We start from the raw sequence: 18,121 nt of genomic DNA on the forward strand, positions 1-18,121 counted from the left end.
GGTAAACTTAAAAAATACATTTGTACAATTTGAAACTGTTGCATCTCAACTGCCACAGTATGTGTTCCACGCATGTCACTTTTACATGCTCAACGGTGCTGGAGCAGGTGCAGTACGTAACTGCATTAAATGCTGGACCATGGGCACGGCATCCATAGCGATCAGGCATTTTGTGCAGCTTGTGCTGCACCTGCTTCAGCTGGCCGCTTATAGAGCTCTTTACTTTGAATCAAATAAAAAATATAACTTAACGCTTATAGTCTGAAAAGAAAACACCTATCTAATCCTCATCCTTGTTGTCGTCAATGACCTTTAGTGCGGCGAGCAGAGCATGCTTACGACTGGCAACCAGTTGACCACCAGCAGCAGCAGCACCTCCTGTTGCAGCACCTCCTGTTGCAGCCGTTGTTGTTGGGCGCTTCTTTTTGGCAGGATCCTCGCGCACATTGGTGCCCGAAATGGGACGACAGTGGGTATCCAAGAAGTTCTCGCGTTCTTTCTGGTCATCAGAGATGAGTTTCCTTATGCCAGCTATGTTTTCCTTCATGATAGGCGCGCGCAAATTCAGCTTTTGCTGCGTGGAGTAATAATGGTAATAATTATAGATTAATACAGTTGAAATTTACTTACCACAGCTTTGCTTGGGGGCGATTGTAAATCGTCTTCGTCGTATTCATATTCTTCGTCCATTTCCATCATGTCACTCAACTCACACTTAGTGTCCAAGTATGAGGCATATTCCACACGGCTGTTATTTTGATTCTCCTCCTCTTCGCTTGCAGCATCATCTTCTTCGTCCATTTTTCCATACTTCTTGCCATCACTGTCCTCATCTTCATCATGCTCTGAATCCTCTTCATAGTCGTATTCCAAAGTTTTTGCCAGTGTGTCCAGTTTATCGGCAGCTGCGTCTGTTGCTGCTGATGCTGCTGTACGCTTAGAAGTCGTGTCGCCCTCTCGACGCTTGCTTGCCAAGCTACTGCGTGCATTACTGCTGGCCAATGTGGATATACTTCCTCCAAAGACGCCGCCGCTACGCAGGCGTGAGTTTGGCTTGCTAGAATTGAGTTGAGAAGGACGGGATCCATTGGATAGAGTACTGGGTGTCTGCTTAAGTTGGTTGTTAGCTGGAGGCAGCGTCAATTTGGCGCGTATTGGTTTGTTGTCTTTGGTATTCTGACCCTCCGGTTGTGTGGCACTCTTCTCCCCATCGTCGTCCTTCTCGAAGTCAAAATTTGAGTCCGTATCCACAACGTCGGTCAGTGCATTGAATTCACTTTGATTGTTCTTCTCAATAGCCTTGTCCAGCATTTCGAGTGACTTCTCTAGCTTGTCTATCTTATCTGTTTCCTCGACGGCATTCAATTTGGTGCGTCTTCCCGCAGACAAGGGATTTGTCTTGTCAACCTACAAATGGGCATAACATGATAAATATATACACACATCAGCTTCAATGAGCAGACTCAACTGTAAACTCCTCCAGCTTGCGATAACCACTAATTTCCAACTTGGCCTTCTCTAGCTTCAGCATCACTTCTTTGCACTTCTTTTGCTCGTTGAGGAGCTGCTGTTTGAAATTCTTCGATTCCAGCTGCACCTTGCGTGTCATTAGCTTCATTTCGTTATCTTTCTCCTGCAGACGCTGCTCCAACAAACGTAGCTTATCTTGCAGCTTCTGTCGTTCATCCAGATTTCTACAAAGTAAATGCATATAAAAATGAAATTCTGATTTGCTCAACTTCCACTTACTTGTCTCGAATGAGCTGACTGAAGTGTCTGTTCTGGTCGCTTAGAGTCAGGATTTGTGTCTCTTTCTGTTTGAGCTTCTGCTCCAGCTCCTTGTTGGCGGCCTGCACATTGCGATGTTTGGTCTGCCATACACGCAGCTCCTCGGCATGAGAATGCAAAAGCTGTGGCAGTTCCGCACCCGTATTCTCATATTTATTGAGTGCCGTCGATTGGCGTTTGTGCATGGTGCGCAGCATGCGATTCTCGTGGGCTAAGTTCGCGATCTCGGCCTGGGCATCAGCCAGCTGATTCTGAAAGGTCTTCACACGCAAATTACGTGCCGACATCACTCGTTGATGGATATCGCTGGAGCCATTGTTGGGCACCATTGATGGCTGGCGAATGCCATTTCCTGCTTTCATACCGCGTGGCGGTGCTTTCCGCTGATAAATTTGGCTAGCAGACTCGCGAGAGCTAGCCGAATATAGACTTTCACAGCTTTTAGCCGGCAACCTGTGAGTTGCGAGTGAAGGAGGATGAACGATAATGAAGTTATCCACTGGGATACTTACGACATGATTATCCCACTGAGCTTCTTTACTTTTTGGGAATACGGGTTTGCACAGCAATACCATTAAAGTGCATACGCACTTTATTTTCTTTTTTATTATTACGCAGAAAAGTTGGAATTTATTTGTTGAGTTGTTTTTTCTGTGTAAATATTGTTAATGCTGAATTTGAATGTTGGTGTTATATTGTTGCCGGCTGGTTCAGCTGTCGATTTCTAACTGAAAATTAAATGGCTGCTGCTGTGGTTACGAATTTTTTGTTTGTTTGTTATTGTTTGTTTGTAAAAAGTTATTGAAGCCTTTAGCCTTGGGGCTGGTTTTTAATCTGTAGTCAGTTGCCATGGCAAAACAAATATAACGGTACTTGCCTATCGCCAAAACAATGCAAAGTAAGGTTTCATATCGATAGGAGGGCACTGGCAACTTGTTCAAAATGTTCATTTTGTCCGCATTTTATCAAGCCGGTTCAACAGAACGGCAACAGCTCCAGACAACAATTGCTTATGATGCGTTTCTTTAAAATCAGTTAAATTTTTAGTTGAAGCTGTGGTCCATTGGCATGGAAAAAGCATTTGAAACAGTCAAACTATATGGAGATCAAATCTAATCTGTATTCCGTTGTCATGGCAAAGCGTATGTAACGGTACTTGTCTATCATAAAAATCAAACCAATGGTCTATCGATTAGCGTGATGCTGGCAACTCGTTGCAAATGCTCATTTAGTTCGCAACTAGTTCGCCAGTGAACAACCTAACAGCTCTTTATTGAACAGCGAACATCGCTTTCTATTTCAATGCATTTTCATTAATTGCTCCAGTTTCTTAAGTGAAAATCAATCAATGCAATTGTGCGCATCCGGAAGTATTACGACATATGCAGCGTGCCCGCATTAAAGTGTGTAGTTGAAACCTAAATAATTTGTTGAAATAACTGTATTACTAAACAGATGCAACACAAAGTCATAAGTTTTTCTTCTTTGTAGGCGAAGCGAATTGACGTAGGCGCCGCCACAAGGACGTTTACTGAAAGAGTGAGAGAGAGAGAGAGAACGGCTGCAGATTAAAGGGCACATCTGACATCAGCACACCCAAATAAGTAAAAATGATTCACGTTGGCGAAAACTCATGGAATTTGCGCGTTTTCATAACGGATCTGTCACTGGAGCGCACAATGCGCGTGCGCGGTGACCAGCATTTGGGCAGTATAATGCTGCAGCTAGTTGATCCAGAGATTCCGAAAGATTGGTCAGATCATGCGCTCTACTGGCCAGCTAAAAACATTTGGCTTACACGCACACGAGCCACGCTCGATCAATGTGGCGTCCAAGCGGACAACTTGCTTCATTTTACGCCCATGCACAAGGTTCTGCGCGTCCAGTTGCCAGATCTGCGTTACATTGATTGCCGTGTGGATTATTCGGCGAAGACTTTTGCAGCTGTTGTGAGTTTGTGCAAACAGCTAGACATACGCTATCCGGAGGAGTTGTCCTTATGTAAGCCACTCGAGGCGGAGCATCTAAAAAAGAACTTTGCTCAGCTGCCGCATCTGAAACGTGTGCCAATTGCCGAGCCGGATGGCACGACTTATCTGCAACCTGCAGCAGATACGAACTCATTTGTGCCCATCAATTCAAGCTTCAATGGTGGCAGCAACGGCAGCCTGGACAAACCATCTGCCCCGGGTATGTTCTTTTGTGCGCCGCTTTCTCCACATCATGTGGCAGGCAAGCGCTCGCCCACACCTCATACTCCCGGCAACTGGAAGCCCAGTCATACAGGTTATGGTACCTATGATTCTTCCTCCTCGAGCCTGGGTGACTTTCAGGAGAACTTGGCCAGCTCGCCTCATGCTCCCAGCGCTGAGGTACGTGCCCGTCTGTTGCGCCCCAAATCGTTAGTGGAGAAGGCACGTCTGAATGTCGGCTGGCTGGACAGTTCGTTGTCGCTGATGGAGCAGGGCATCCGGGAATATGATACGCTGTGCTTGCGCTTTAAATACTATATGTTCTTCGATATGAATCCCAAGTACGACCAGGTGCGCATCAATCAGCTGTACGAGCAAGCCAAGTGGTCCATTTTAAACGAAGAACTGGATTGCACCGAGCAGGAGACGCTGATGTTTGCAGCTCTTCAGTTCCAGGTGAATCATCAGGTGGACATGCAGCCGTTGCCCGCCGTTGATTCGGGCATTGATACATCCAGTCAGGAGAACGATGATGATGACATCGATTCGGCACTCAATGAACTGAAAATCACGCTGGAAGGTAGCAACGCCAACGATTCTGTTAATATTACACACATACCGGAACTCTCCGACTACCTACGGTTCCTTAAGCCACAACGTTTTACATTACGCGGCTACAAGCGCTACTTCTTCACGTATCGCGATTTACACTTGCATCTATACAAATGCGCAGAGGATTCGCGACGTACTGCACCCGCAATTAGTATCAATTTACGTGGCTGCGAGGTGACACCAGATGTGAATCTGGCACAGGGAAAATACGCCATACGGCTGGAGGTGTCACCGGAGGATGGTCATGGACCCAACAGCGAAGTCTGGGTGCGTTGCGAGAACGAGCAGCAGTACGCTAAGTGGCTGGCTGCGTGCCGTCTGGCAGCCAAAGGTCGCTCCCTGGCAGACAGCACATACGAAAGCGAAGTCGATGGCATTCTGTCCCTGCTGCAGATGCAACGACCAGTACATGGCATACACGTCAACATCGATCCACGCAGTGTGGACCCTGTAGACTATCTGTCGCAGAAGATGATGCGCAAGCTTTCCGGCAAGGCGGTACAGCGTATTCTGGAGGCACATGCCAATGTGCGAGACCTCTCTCTGCTAGAAGCGAAATTGAAGTATATCCAGGCTTGGCAATCGCTGCCTGACTTCGGCGTTTCGCTGTTCATCATCAAGTTCGACGGCCACCGCAAGGAGGAGCTGCTAGGTGTAGCCCACAATCGAATCATGCGCATGGATCTTAGCACGGGGGATCACATCAAGACCTGGCGCTACAATAGCATGAAGGCCTGGAATGTCAACTGGGGCATTAAGTGCATGATGATTCAGTTTAACGATGAGAACGTCGTCTTCTCTTGCCACTCTGCCGATTGTAAGGTGGTGCACGAATTTATAGGCGGTTACATTTTTATGTCCATGCGCTCCAAGGATAACAATCAGACGCTCAACGAAGAACTGTTTCATAAGCTGACGGGCGGCTGGTCGTAAATTCTATATTTTTCATATTTATAGAAGAATCTTTTATTGTTGACAGTGGCCTTATTTATAGCCCATTTTTATAATCTGACGAACGTGCCTAATCACAGTTTTTAATGCAATGTTACTTGGGTTATTTGAACCAATTCTTCGACAATTGACCTTTTTTTAACTAATCCAATGGATTTTAACTGATTTTAACTCTATTTACTAGCCAAGGGCACTTTTGCCTTCCTAACTTAATAAGAATTCAGCCTTTATACAACTAACTCTTAAGCGCAAATAAAATAAAACATTTTAACAATTTGTGAGATCGTTTTGAATTTGAATTCATTTCCGTGCCCCTTTGTTATCGATACAACGATAACAAATGTAAAAGTGTGTGTGATATCGATGAACCTATCAGCTGATTACTTGTAAACAAGCCAATTGTCAAATGTTTTTGGTTTGTATTAAAAAATGGCTAAAACCACGCATGGTAGACGAAAGCCTTGGGTCAAGAACCTCTACTCGAATCGCGAGTATCCGGACAACTATACGGATGTGAGTTTTCTTAAAGATTTGCAAACAAATCTCCACGTGCGACTTTATACATTTGGTGAGGCTGTTGCCGGCAGCACCGTGCTGAACAATCAAATTTCCTGCATAACCGGCTTTTTGATACTCTACCATATGATGCTCAGTGATAGCGTCGGACCCACCAGTATACTGGTGCCCTCGTGCATCATCACTGGACTTGGATATTTGTATTATCGTGGCAGCAGCCTCAGCATGAAACTGCTCGGCGAGGATTCGAAGACGCTAGTCACGGTGCTGCTCTTCGGCTACATATTCTCACCAATGCTGCATACCCTGACTCAGGCCATTAGTACGGACACCATATATACAACGACATTCTTTGTGATGCTCTTCAATCTGATGTTCTCCGATTACGGCCTATCTGTGGCCATGGTCTCCAAGGCAATATCCCTAAATGCAGCCATATTCGGAGCTATCTGCCTAGCCTCACGTCTGTCTACATCTTATCACGCCTTTGTGCTGCTCGTGGAGGCGGCAATCTTCTTCGTGCTGTATCCCATTATAACAGCTGCCACATGGCATGCCCTCTGCATGGTGCCCATCTTCTGCATATGCTGTACGGCGCTCTATCACATATCACGTCCTGTGCTATGTCTGTATGCCTGCAGCACGCTCTTCATCAACTTTGTCTGCCCGCTCATATTCGTGAGGCAGCAACGCTATAAGTTCAACATTCACGGTCCCTGGGACGAGGCCATTGTCGAGGAGAACACCGACAAGAATCTGGATGAGAATTTATAGCGTCAGCTTCGCTTCTCAGAGATGCAATGCATCGATGACGGGGAGCACGAGCCAGAGCACTAGATATTTATTTGTCACACACTTTCTTTGTTACTTTTGAATTTTTATCTGCATTCCATTGAAACAGCTTTTATAATTTATTTTCATTTTAAATTTAATTTTAATTAAAATCCACTTAAACTCGATTGTAAATATACAGAAAAAGATGTATACTCTGTAAATAAAATGCATATACTTTGATTATTGTTTTAAGTTGTTATGAAACGAATGAAAATTGCAAAAACAAAAAATATATTTACAAATGAAACTTGAAAATGATTTCGCATGACTTTGGCTATTAATAAAAAAATAAAATTATCTAGATTTTGGTTTTTATCTCGTATCATTTAATTATATAATGATATCTGTTTGATGTAGGCATATTTACAAACATATACGCAGACATAGTGAAAGAATCAGTTAAGATAATACAGCGTCGTATTAATAATAAATACATTTAATGACATACTAATTAATTAGCATAGCGCAGTAAAATCCTTTTTACACTTTAGCATTATTAATCAAACTACTAAGAATACGAAATTAATGCCTAATTATAGAATGTATATATAAGTTTTTATTTTACTTTTGTTTATAGAATTTGCAAAAATTGTAATACACTAAGTATTCATAATTCTTTTAACTTTCCGCTAAACAGTCGCCGCTGTCACTGTCTTTGATCATTAACTATATATATATATATTTATATTTATATATATGTATCTACTAAATATAATGTGTTTTTCCTTCTTTTTCTCCTTTTCATGTATAAACTTTTTCAAAATGTAAAAAACGTACATATATACTTAATTGTTGTTGCACTTAAGGCTAAAAATTAACTAATCCTTTGTTTCATTTTTGTTCAATCTATCAACATTTCATATAATTTATATATATATTATATGAAAGACTGTTAAATTGCTAAATCTAAGCATTTTGATTTCAATTAAACTAGCACATAAAATATATAAATGAATTATGGTGCGCTGTTAATGTTTGTGTTGTTGTTGTTGTCGGTTCTTTCACATAAGCACCAACACTTTAAAATAATTGTTTATCTGCTAAACTAGACAACAACGTTGAGAACCTGCACTTAACCACGAACTAAAAACAAAATATATGTGTGTGTGTCTTTGTGTTTTGTGTATTTTCTACTACACAGTTTGGGTTGTGTCTCCTTCTACTGCTACTGTTTCTTTAAAGCGCCACCTCATCGCCATTCCGGGTGCAGGCACCACCGCTGAGTTTCACTTGCTCCTTGGACTGCTCTTCGGCACGCAGCTGCAGTTCGCGACGTCTTTGTGCGGTCAGCGAGAGACTTGGGCTGGCATCGCTGGCTGCGATGACTTTGGAAGTTGTTTGCTTTATATCACGTGTTGTGGTTGTGGTTGTTGTTCCTGTTGTTGTAGTGGTTGGGCTTGTGTCAAAGTGTACTTGATGCTGTTGTGCTGTTGGCTGCTGCTGTTGCTGTTGTCAGACTATTTCATTCTTTGGCGTTGGCTCCGCGGCTGTTGTAACAGCGCTGCCATTGCTTATCACCTGGTTGACGCCACTGGATGCAGCCTCTAGTAGCGAGCCAGCCTCTACATCGCCAGCTTGGCGTGCCGCATTGCGTTGACGGCACATGTAGGGCGAACTCGAGGGTGAAGGCAGCTGGTTCTGAAAGAGATATGAAGTTAAGTTGTTGTTGCTGCTTAATATGAAATCGTTGTAAATTACCAATTTGTTGTTATTTTGGCAGCAGGTGGCCTTGACGCAGCCTTCCTCTGTGGTGGGGCAGTCGAGGGCACAGCAATCGGAACCGCTCATATTAATGCTAGAGGTGCCATCGGACATATTGCAGCCTTCGATCTCACTGAACTCTGGCTGTATGGTGGTCGAGTGTATGCCTTCATTATGAAAGAACTCCTTGACCTTTTCGGCTATCTTCATATACTCCGACAGATTGCGGCAACTGCAAGGATTTAAACGCAAAATTAGATAAGAGCACTTGATGATATCTCGTCTAATTCCTACCGTATGTGGGCGGAAGCAATGATGCGATCTCCGGCCAATTGCCAGACATGAAATTCGTGCACGGCCAGCACGCCATCGACCTTCTCCAGCAGACGCTTCTGTATGGCATCCACCTGAATGTGCGTAGGCACCGTTTGCAGTAGAATCAGCGCCGATTCACGCAGCAGCGGCCACACAGAGTGCAAGATTAGCGCAACCAGCACAATGGACAGAGCAGGATCAATGTACAGGCGATACTCCCAGTCGCTCTTCCAGACGACCAGGGCACTGACTACTACAATAACACTGCCTAGGGCATCGCTGAGTACGTGCAGAAAGGCGCCACGCATGTTCATCTGGCCGGGATCATGACTGTGACCGTGACTGGACTTCTTCACCTGCTTCTCCTTCTGCTTTTCATAGGCATAATCGTTCGGCTCATCCTCGCCTTCATCCATGTTGGCCAGCTCCGTGAGCCGGCTGTGATTGCGTGTCAGACCGCCGCCATGCGAGTGCCCATGATGACCGCCATGCTCTAAAATCATTTCAGTTTGTTCAATTAATATGTTACGTTAAGTCATATAAAGTACACGCACCATAGAGCAGACAAAGGCCTATCATATTGACCAGCAGACCAAGTATGCCAACAATCAGCAGAAGCTCTGGCTGATGTATGGGTTCCTGTTCAATGAATCTGTGAAGAAAATCCAAGATAAAAGTTGAATTAGATATAAATAACATATACTTTAAATATGCTTAAATTATGTTAACTGCGTTGCAGGCATAACAGTCCAGCTATGAATAACATTAGCGCTGTTATGCTGCAGGTCAATAACGTAAGCTCTGTTCTGCTACCAACAGTGAGTGAACAAATTCCTGGTATTAACATGAAAATGTAATAAGTTTAACATGTGATCAATTGATGAATTTTGATATTGAATCTGGGTGGAAGCTCTACAAAACAATATGAAAATTAACTTGTCGGTAAAATAATTATTTTTTTCCAGTAATCCCGATTTAATATGTGCATAGCTATGCGCTAATTTGCTCAGAGCTGATCAATTTCACTGAACTATAAAGGAGAAGCCTTTGCACGTTCATTTAATCGAATGGCGTATAAAAACGTAAAGTGGCAAGAAATAAATATGCACGCGGCATGCAAATTAAAACGTTGCGAATAACGAATGACAAAAATATCGAAAAAAAAAAACAACAAAAGCAAAATACAAATATACAAATTTACAAATTAAACGAGTGACTAACAACAACAACAAAATGGTCAAGAAAATACACGAGCGAACGTAATGGTGACAAGGCAAACTGTTCCGATTGCGCTTTGGGTGTGTGTGTTGTGGAGGCGTTGACCACAACAACAACAACAACAGCAGCAGAAACATGTATATGACGCCGTATATATGTGTGTCTGCGGGTACAGGTGCCTCACCTTTTGCAAGCCTCAATCGTGATGCTGAAGCAGAGCGCAACCAGAAATACGGCATTGACCAGAGCACCCAGGACCTCAGCACGTGCCCAGCCAAAGGTGTTCTTTGACCATTTCTTAGGCGACATCTGTGAGGAGGAATATATGTATTTTAAGTTGATTCTGATGTTAAGAGTATATATAGTCACCTTCACGGAGAGGAATGATATGACCAGGGCAGCTATGTCGCCCAACATGTGAAAACTGTCCGCCACCAGCGCCATCGAGTTGGTCACATAGCCCACGATGATTTCCACAAAGAAGAAAAATGCCGTCAGCCACATCATTGAGAGCAGGCGACATTTTTTGCCCGAATATTTGGACATCTTGGAGAATCTGGAAAATACAAAAATATTTATATATATGATCAGATATATAGTTGACTCTAAGTAACTCAAACGCCTTTTGAAAAATTTCTTAATTTCTATATCATATAAGAATTGGTGCAGGTCCACAAATCAATTCATTGAATAAATTTAATTCTTTTTAAGTGAAAAATCTTTGAAAACAAATTAGTAACAAATTGAGTTTATTCAATTGTCACGGAAACTTTTATTGTTGGAAAAGTTTTACAACGAGATTTAATTGAATGAAATTAGATAAAATTGAAAAACAATTTAGGCTACGCTTGAGTGGGCGTAGCAAACACGCCGCCCTCCAAAAACAGGGGCAGCCATTCCAAATGTGTTTGTTACCTGTCCCTTTCTCTCTCTCACTCTTTCTCTATCAGTCTCTCTCTCTCTTTCTGTTTATGGTTGATTGCTCTTTGAGCTTTGCTTTGATTGACTTACACAAAGAATTGCATTGGATTTGCAGGACTTGCTAAGTGAAACTAATTTTTAAGTGCATCTGCTGCACTTTATATAGTGTTATTGGAAGCACAAATGGGAAAGGACTGATTATGAAATGTGGCAGTAGCACTGTTATCGAGTGAATGAGTATGCATCATGTTAGTAATACTTTAATTTTAAAAGTTGAATTTAGCTCAGTTCGTAATAGAATGTTTAACACTTGCGCACATGTATTGTTATTAACATTGAAATGTTAAGGGATTAACAGTTGATTAAAGCACGAACTGATAGTCCAATTGGATTTTCGTTTGCTTCTCACACTCTGTTTGACTATTGAATATGACTGACTTCTCATTGCTACTTCTTATAAGACACGACTGTGAAGAGCAGATGTCCGATTGGATTATGATATATTTGTCTTCTTCCTCTCGTTGCTTATTGATACTGTTGTTATATGTTAAGAGAGTAAGACTTGATCAGCAGTTAGTCCAATAGGATTGTTGTCCATTTCTCTTCACTCTCTCCCTCTCTCTATCTTTCCTCTGTAGCGGCGAATTTGTTTGACTTACACAAAAAATTGCATTTGCTTTGCAGACTTTATTAAGATGAACGGATTTTTAAATGCAGCGGCTACTGCTGCTACTACTGTTGCTGCTGCAAAGCTAATTACTGTTATGGGAAAGCACGAGTTGGCCGGCAGTTGGAAAGGCCTGTATGCAATGTATTTACATATAGATAACAATTGTTTCTTTCTGCGAAACGTTGCAACAGCACTTGTTTTATTTTTTTATGTAAACATAAGTAAGGTATACAAAACAATTTCAACTGAAACGAATAAAATACAAAGAACGGCAATCGACGTGTCGTCAAGCGGGCGCGCCTAGTGGCGGGGGTGCAATTGGTAAGGGGCGGCGGGCTTGTTGCTAAGAAAAACAATTTGCATGTTCGCATTGACTTTCTCATATATTATGTATATCCGATCAGCTTGTTGACTAAGCAACTAAACAAACTCTCTTCGACCGCGCTGCAAGTGTTGGCATTGCTCACTGCATCATCGTCATTCAACCACAATCTGCAAAAGACCCCCTCAACAACAACAAAAACAATTGATTTTACAATCGCTTTGTGATTTTTCTCTTCGCTTTATCTCGCCTAGTCTCGGCACACGAGACGCCAAAAAATTATGGTAAAATATGCAAAGAAAACACTAATTGTGTATTTAGCCAGCCCAATGTGATACATCCGAACAATGCGTAAGCCGTTAGCCTTATCTAGAGACCAATATTTGCGTTTATCGTGTTATCAGAGGGCGCTTACAATAGATAAAGATCTGCGACAGCGTGCGATAAGCACGCAGCAACGACGGCGTGTGTGCAAAATGGAAGAAGAAGAACACTAACAAGAGCTAAAGCAATATGTAAGTAAAAATTGCTAAGGCTATATAATATGAATTAAATGCATATACAGCTGTTCATAAAAATAGTATTGCAATCATCGCTGTGCTGCTTAAACTAATTGCGAATTGTAACTAAAAAGAAAGCAAATTGCAAAAAATACTAAAATACTAGATTATTAGCATTTAGTATTTTTCTTTCGTTATAATTCGCAATTAGCTTAAGCAGCACAAGCTACAAAATACTTAAATATACTTGATATACTTTTGTCATTCAAATATATATATATATATATATTTATATATATATATTCCCTAGAGAGGAAGTTTCATATCGAAACTCTGCTTCTGTTTGTTATTTGTCATACTCTAATATTTCATTTTGAAACTCGTAATACCCTTTGCGACTGTTTGTTAAAGTCGTTGCTTATCGTTTTTGGGTTGGCTTAGAAACTACGGGAAAGTGACAGTGAAGAGATACGAGAATTATATAAAAACAATGGGAATACATTGTGTTAAACAAATCGTGTGATAAGTGCTATTATCATATATATTTATTAGTCTGTCTGCTCCTATTTATATAGCTACATGCAAATAAATATAATGCAAAGTAGCCAAAGCTTTACTTGGTTAACTCAATAGAAGTGCACAGAAACTGTGGAAACTGAGTTTAAACTAATTTACAATTATTGAATAGGTTTGTAAGCAGAAGGAGTGTCTATTAGCTATCATTTATTATGTTACTTTGTATACAACCAAATTTCAAATGAATACAAGATTCCTAAGGCTATTTGATAGCTTCCTGAATAAATATCTCTGTTGCGCTTCGACTCACTGACTAGCCGATGATGTTATAACAAAAATATTTACAATTGCGACGCAATTATTTAACTTCTTTGTTAAGCAGGAAAAAATCACAGAGAAAACTGAGCAAGAAATAGGAGATATATATATATATATATATGGAGACATTTACGGAAACTAATATTAATAAAGCAAACAGCAGCTCCTGCTGCACATTGATTGGCAACAGCTGCAGCCTATGGGGCCAAAATGTTACAGCTTGAACTTAACTCACATGCGCTATATATCTATGCACCTGTAAAAGGCTCGCTGTTCTCACCTTCGCACTTGATTGAACACTGGTCAAAAGTCTTTTGCTTTGCCTTAGACCATGTCATGCCTCATAGACAGGGCTTTAGCTGATAGCACACCACGCCACACCACAACATTTATTGAGCCGTTGAGCCACTCTCCGATAGCGACGTTGGCAGCAAATACCTGATGCAAACGTGTCTGGCAAGACAAAGAGGACAGCTTAATCAAATGACAAGCGGCTCGAAGTGCGCTAAGTATAGGAGAGGGAGAGAGAGAGGGGGGAGAGTCAGGGAGTTAAGTAAAGCTCTCATCCAAAAATAGTGCGACTACTAACACATTTGAATTCAACATTTCAGATATAAAGAGGGGAGGCGGGAGGTGGGTGGGTCGATTTGACGGCCAATTCAGCGAGTTAATCAGTTTTTGAGTTTTTCAGTTTTCTAGGCACGTGTTTATAATAATTAAGTTAACTTAAAGCTACACAGAATCAGTGGCAAATGATATGTTAAACGAAAAACTAATTTACAATTTTACAAATTGTGATTACAACAATTGCTCAACTGCTCTTGACCAAGGCTAATATTGACTGAGCAATAAATTGTTTAGAAATACAAATCGTGTATAAAAATAAACTACATTTATCCTAGCTTAAGCTTATAAAAAGAGTCAAAATTATGCTAACTTTGAATCATGTTTATATAGGAGAACATATTATATAGATATATATAATTATATCCAAAAGTCTTACTGCTCGTAATTAACATTCAATTTCCGATTTGGCTACAAGGATAAGCGCTCCAAGATTACATACTTATAGAATGATTTATAGTCATATCACGATTGTTGTAATACATAATAGGTTTATATATGTATACCTGTATAAAATATATACCTCATTAGCATCTATTGCCATCTAGTTGCTCACACAAACTACGTTCGACTGTTCAGTTATGATTCGCAGCTATCATTCCTCATATCTGTAGCTTAGTGTTCAGTTGAAGCTCTAACTTAAGCGAACTGACCAAAAGAAACCTAATCTATAGCTGCTATAGTTAACTGCTTAAACTTTGGCTTTTCAAAACTATATATACATATATATATATAGACATATGTAGATATATAGGTATGTATATATGAGTATGCATATGGATATCTATAGCTACATTTGTACATAAATATCTGTAGCACGTGATGTGCCTACGCATTTATTAAGACAATTAAACATGCAGCACACATGCAAAGGCTACACTCACTCACACACACAGCTGCACAGCTGTGATTTAAGCCGAGTCGAGGCACAATTGGGTTACAATATTCTAGGTCATGTTGCTTAATTGGCCGCACAGCATTTGCATTTGCATGTGTGTGTGTGTATGCATCTGTGTGTCTCTCTCTGTGTGTGTGTTAACAGAGTTTCGTACATGTGGCATTTTGGCATATGCCAGCCATGTTGACTTTATGGCCCTTTTGGGCTACTCCTTCTATCTGCCGCCCACATCAGATAGGCCACATGGCAACACCAGCATAATCTGATATGCGCCCTGATAAGAATTTTTGGGTTTCTAGACCTAAAACAAAAAACATGACCTATAAACGAGTTGCTACAGCTACTTTTGTTGGCCAATAGCTAAGAGAAAATAAAATGTAACTAAAATAAATTGAAAATTAAGGAAGTTTTATATTTAAACTAAACTAAAGATTTTGCTGAGCTGCCAAAAGTCATATATGTATTAGCCAAGTGGAGAACAAGGCTAAGTTATCATAGAACAGTGCGTAGTTCTATAAAAGTTAAGCTATATATATATATATATAAAATATATATATATTGGCATTGTTATTGGTACAATGCTAAAGGCAATAAGTTGCTAGAAAAGTGAAATAAAAAAACGAATCAAATAATTACTTTAATTACAAAATTGCATTTGCGGACAATGGCGGAAATTGTGCCGCCAACAATTTCATTTTACCCAATAAAAATGGGCGAATAAGGTATATTGGTTTGGCGCAAGTAAAAGGCAGCCTTTACTGTCTATATTTTGCTCTTTATAGAGCTGCTCAACAGAGCTTAAATTCAGAATTCGCTGAAATTTTGTCAATTTTTTTCAAATAGCTTTTTTAGTAGATCACACAAGAGCTGCAGTTAAGGCATATGCTAGTCGTGCACTCTCTTTTTAGTAGCAAAAACTAAAAGCAAAGAAGCGCCTTCAACTGCGCAGCTGACAATTAACCCGGTTTTCCTGCACGCCCAAAGGCAAGCGCGGAAAAGCACAAAAAGGCGCAAAAAAACAGCAACAGCAAAAGCAGATGAAAAGCGCCGGCCTGAGGGTAACAGTGTGAAGAGAGAGAGAGGGTGAAGGGAGGCGTTAGGAAGAGTGAAAGGGAGGGGGAGGTGTGGGAGGCATTGGACTAAAGTGGGGCAGGTAAGTGAGTTTTGATTTATTTATGCAAATTGTGTGGCACATTGCAGGGCCAAGAAGAGGAAGGGAGAAGAGGGGCAAGATGTTCGAGTGGGCGTGGCATTGGAGGCATTACTATATATAAATATATATATATAACTGACCCAATTCGCGCCACAGCAGTCAGCAAAAAAAAATACTTTTTTTAACATTGATAGCCAAAAACACTTTAGTTTTTTTGTTACACTGCACAACAAAGTGAACGTTTTCCTTGAACACTGGATTCTGCATTGGAAAATTTATATAAGGACGTCCGTACAGGTATATCATTTGCAGAATCAGCTTATCTTCTATATAACAAGATATCGAACGGCTCTACCAAAGTCTCCTATGCGAATTATAGTCCAATGCCATGACACGGTCAGATTATGTAGCCTAATCAAATACTTTCACTTGGTCTGGAAGTGATGTGAATATTATCAAAGTCAGATTAGCAGAGAGACGTCTTATCTGGTCTAGCTAATTGCGTGTGCTATGGAGCTAGGCCAAGGAGGAAATCTAACCCAGTTTAAGTTTAGTCATAAATCATAGTGCGCGCTGGCAAACATAACCCAATTTCCACATTATTGGGGCTCAGGAATCACAAATATTTAACTAGCCTCAATATTGATGAGTGAGGCGAAACAAATGCATAAATAAATAAATGGAAAATCGTATTTGGCGCGAAATTTAATTAACATTGTATTGATTTTTTTGCACTCGATGTCAATCAATTGGTGTAGGAATAATTGAGGAAGGAAGGGGGAGGTGGTTGGACTAGGAGCATGACCTTTAAACGAATATCAAAGGGGAAATCCCGATGCACAGCGCTGGCTGAAAATGTCACACGGCGAAGCATCCAGATGTTGGCTGCAGCTAGGCGTGACCGACTGCATAATACTCGTTCAAAATATATACAATTCTGAACGGATGCCAATAGAGTTCAGTAATATATTTCAGTACTTTCTACTCTTTTACTAGGCGGCAGGAGCGGTGGCTATATAACACTGATCTGTTAATCTGATCTACGGTATCCAAGAATATTTATCCTAAAAATAATATCGATTAAGTTATGGAAAATATACTAATTGTCGATATGTATATATAGTCCATAGTATATATGTAGTATATATATATAGTCTAAATATTACATCTTTACATTTAACAGATGAGCAAACTGAATTCGTAATGCTACAAAACTAATATACTCTCTTTTCTCTCAACAGACGAGCATACAAAATCTATTTCAGTCAGTCAAGTGGAATGTCAACTACTTTCAAGCCATCATTTTAGATGCATATTCATTTCCATGAATATAATTCGATCATAAAAAAATTATAATTAGTCATAGCAGTGCTAGCCAGGTTGTACTGTATGTAAAATGAGGAAAAGCCAACGTAATCGGATATGGAATATGCTCACAGTATAAATCAATTTATATCATCTTAAATATATAAAATAAATAATTCGAATTCGAAAACTTTCGTTTTAGCCAGGCTATTCTGTAGTTCAATATGAATCCCTAGATATACAAAACATATCTCATAAGAAATTCACCCATAAGAAAATAAATAGAAATAATTATAACATGACTCAGATTTATTTCAGATAAGCAAACATGGTCAATAATGACTAAGACGTTGGAAGCTGGGAAGTTCGGATCGGATGTGTGAATCAGAACCGGTTCGCAAAGCCGGCAATGTGAAAAAGCAGCAGGAGCAACAGCAGCAAGAGCAAACTTGACTCTGACAGGTAAATACATGTGTGGATAAACGAAGACAAAGAAGTTTTTCACGAATGTCACGGATAAGAGAAGTGCACGGAAAATTATTACAGTTGGGTTTCTGCTACCTGCGACCAAATAGGCGGGCATGCACGCATGGACATGTCCGCAGAGCATTTCTTTAACTTGACTCGGTTTTTGGTATTCATACATGATAACAATTATAATAAGTGTTCTGATAATTTAAAATGCCAAAATTGCGTGAAGGACAATACTTTTTCTCTATTTTTCCATCACTAGAGTTCCTAACTAGATTCTGATTAGATGACTTGGC

The 18,121-nt window shown here is 40.5% G+C and overlaps 4 protein-coding genes across 5 annotated transcripts; 2 read left to right on the top strand and 2 right to left on the bottom strand.

The window, feature by feature from the left end:
* Positions 1 to 75: 75 nt before the first annotated feature.
* Positions 76 to 2,500, bottom strand: LOC111603730 (myosin heavy chain, embryonic smooth muscle isoform). Its single transcript, XM_023321440.2, has 5 exons — positions 2,301 to 2,500; positions 1,750 to 2,241; positions 1,469 to 1,694; positions 631 to 1,407; positions 76 to 574 (listed from the first exon to the last, which is right to left on the bottom strand). Exons 1-5 carry the CDS (start codon positions 2,303 to 2,305, stop codon positions 281 to 283), a joined length of 1,794 nt encoding a protein of 597 aa, XP_023177208.2. The 5' UTR covers positions 2,306 to 2,500; the 3' UTR covers positions 76 to 280.
* A 536-nt stretch (positions 2,501 to 3,036) lies between these two features.
* On the top strand, positions 3,037 to 5,790 carry LOC111603676 (unc-112-related protein). Its single transcript, XM_023321355.2, has 2 exons — positions 3,037 to 3,191; positions 3,280 to 5,790. Exon 2 carries the CDS (start codon positions 3,399 to 3,401, stop codon positions 5,523 to 5,525), a length of 2,127 nt encoding a protein of 708 aa, XP_023177123.1. The 5' UTR covers positions 3,037 to 3,191; positions 3,280 to 3,398; the 3' UTR covers positions 5,526 to 5,790.
* Positions 5,791 to 5,903: 113 nt separating this feature from the next.
* LOC111603706 (phosphatidylinositol N-acetylglucosaminyltransferase subunit C) lies at positions 5,904 to 6,955 on the top strand. The gene has a single exon (XM_023321405.2). It carries the CDS (start codon positions 5,973 to 5,975, stop codon positions 6,831 to 6,833), a length of 861 nt encoding a protein of 286 aa, XP_023177173.1. The 5' UTR covers positions 5,904 to 5,972; the 3' UTR covers positions 6,834 to 6,955.
* Positions 6,956 to 8,127: 1,172 nt separating this feature from the next.
* LOC111603711 (zinc transporter 1) lies at positions 8,128 to 10,683 on the bottom strand. 2 transcript variants are annotated; one of them, XM_023321411.2, is made up of 6 exons: positions 10,497 to 10,683; positions 10,312 to 10,436; positions 9,464 to 9,561; positions 8,889 to 9,402; positions 8,592 to 8,826; positions 8,128 to 8,531 (listed from the first exon to the last, which is right to left on the bottom strand). In XM_023321411.2, exons 1-6 carry the CDS (start codon positions 10,671 to 10,673, stop codon positions 8,346 to 8,348), a joined length of 1,335 nt encoding a protein of 444 aa, XP_023177179.1. In that variant the 5' UTR covers positions 10,674 to 10,683; the 3' UTR covers positions 8,128 to 8,345. The 2 variants fall into 2 exon arrangements, with proteins under 2 accessions (XP_023177179.1, XP_023177180.1); XM_023321412.2 differs by lacking the exons at positions 10,312 to 10,436; positions 10,497 to 10,683 and adding an exon at positions 9,727 to 9,795.
* Positions 10,684 to 18,121: the final 7,438 nt, after the last annotated feature.

This window comes from Drosophila hydei, unplaced genomic scaffold (genome assembly GCF_003285905.1).
Source record: "Drosophila hydei strain 15085-1641.00,03,60 unplaced genomic scaffold, DhydRS2 tig00000001-arrow-pilon, whole genome shotgun sequence".
Classification (NCBI taxonomy): domain Eukaryota; kingdom Metazoa; phylum Arthropoda; class Insecta; order Diptera; family Drosophilidae; genus Drosophila; species Drosophila hydei.

Coding starts and splice junctions, on each gene's coding strand:
- LOC111603711 (XM_023321411.2), bottom strand. CDS start 10,673: ATGTCCAAATATTCGGGCAAAAAATGTCGCCTGCTCTCAATGATGTGG. Junction 10,437..10,496: donor TATCATTCCTCTCCGTGAAG/GTGACTATATAT, acceptor TCCTCCTCACAG/ATGTCGCCTAAGAAATGGTC. Junction 8,532..8,591: donor GCCAAAATAACAACAAATTG/GTAATTTACAAC, acceptor TATCTCTTTCAG/AACCAGCTGCCTTCACCCTC.
- LOC111603730 (XM_023321440.2), bottom strand. Junction 1,408..1,468: donor GCAAGCTGGAGGAGTTTACA/GTTGAGTCTGCT, acceptor GCCCATTTGTAG/GTTGACAAGACAAATCCCTT. Junction 575..630: donor CGCCCCCAAGCAAAGCTGTG/GTAAGTAAATTT, acceptor TACTCCACGCAG/CAAAAGCTGAATTTGCGCGC.
- LOC111603706 (XM_023321405.2), top strand. CDS start 5,973: ATGGCTAAAACCACGCATGGTAGACGAAAGCCTTGGGTCAAGAACCTC.
- LOC111603676 (XM_023321355.2), top strand. CDS start 3,399: ATGATTCACGTTGGCGAAAACTCATGGAATTTGCGCGTTTTCATAACG.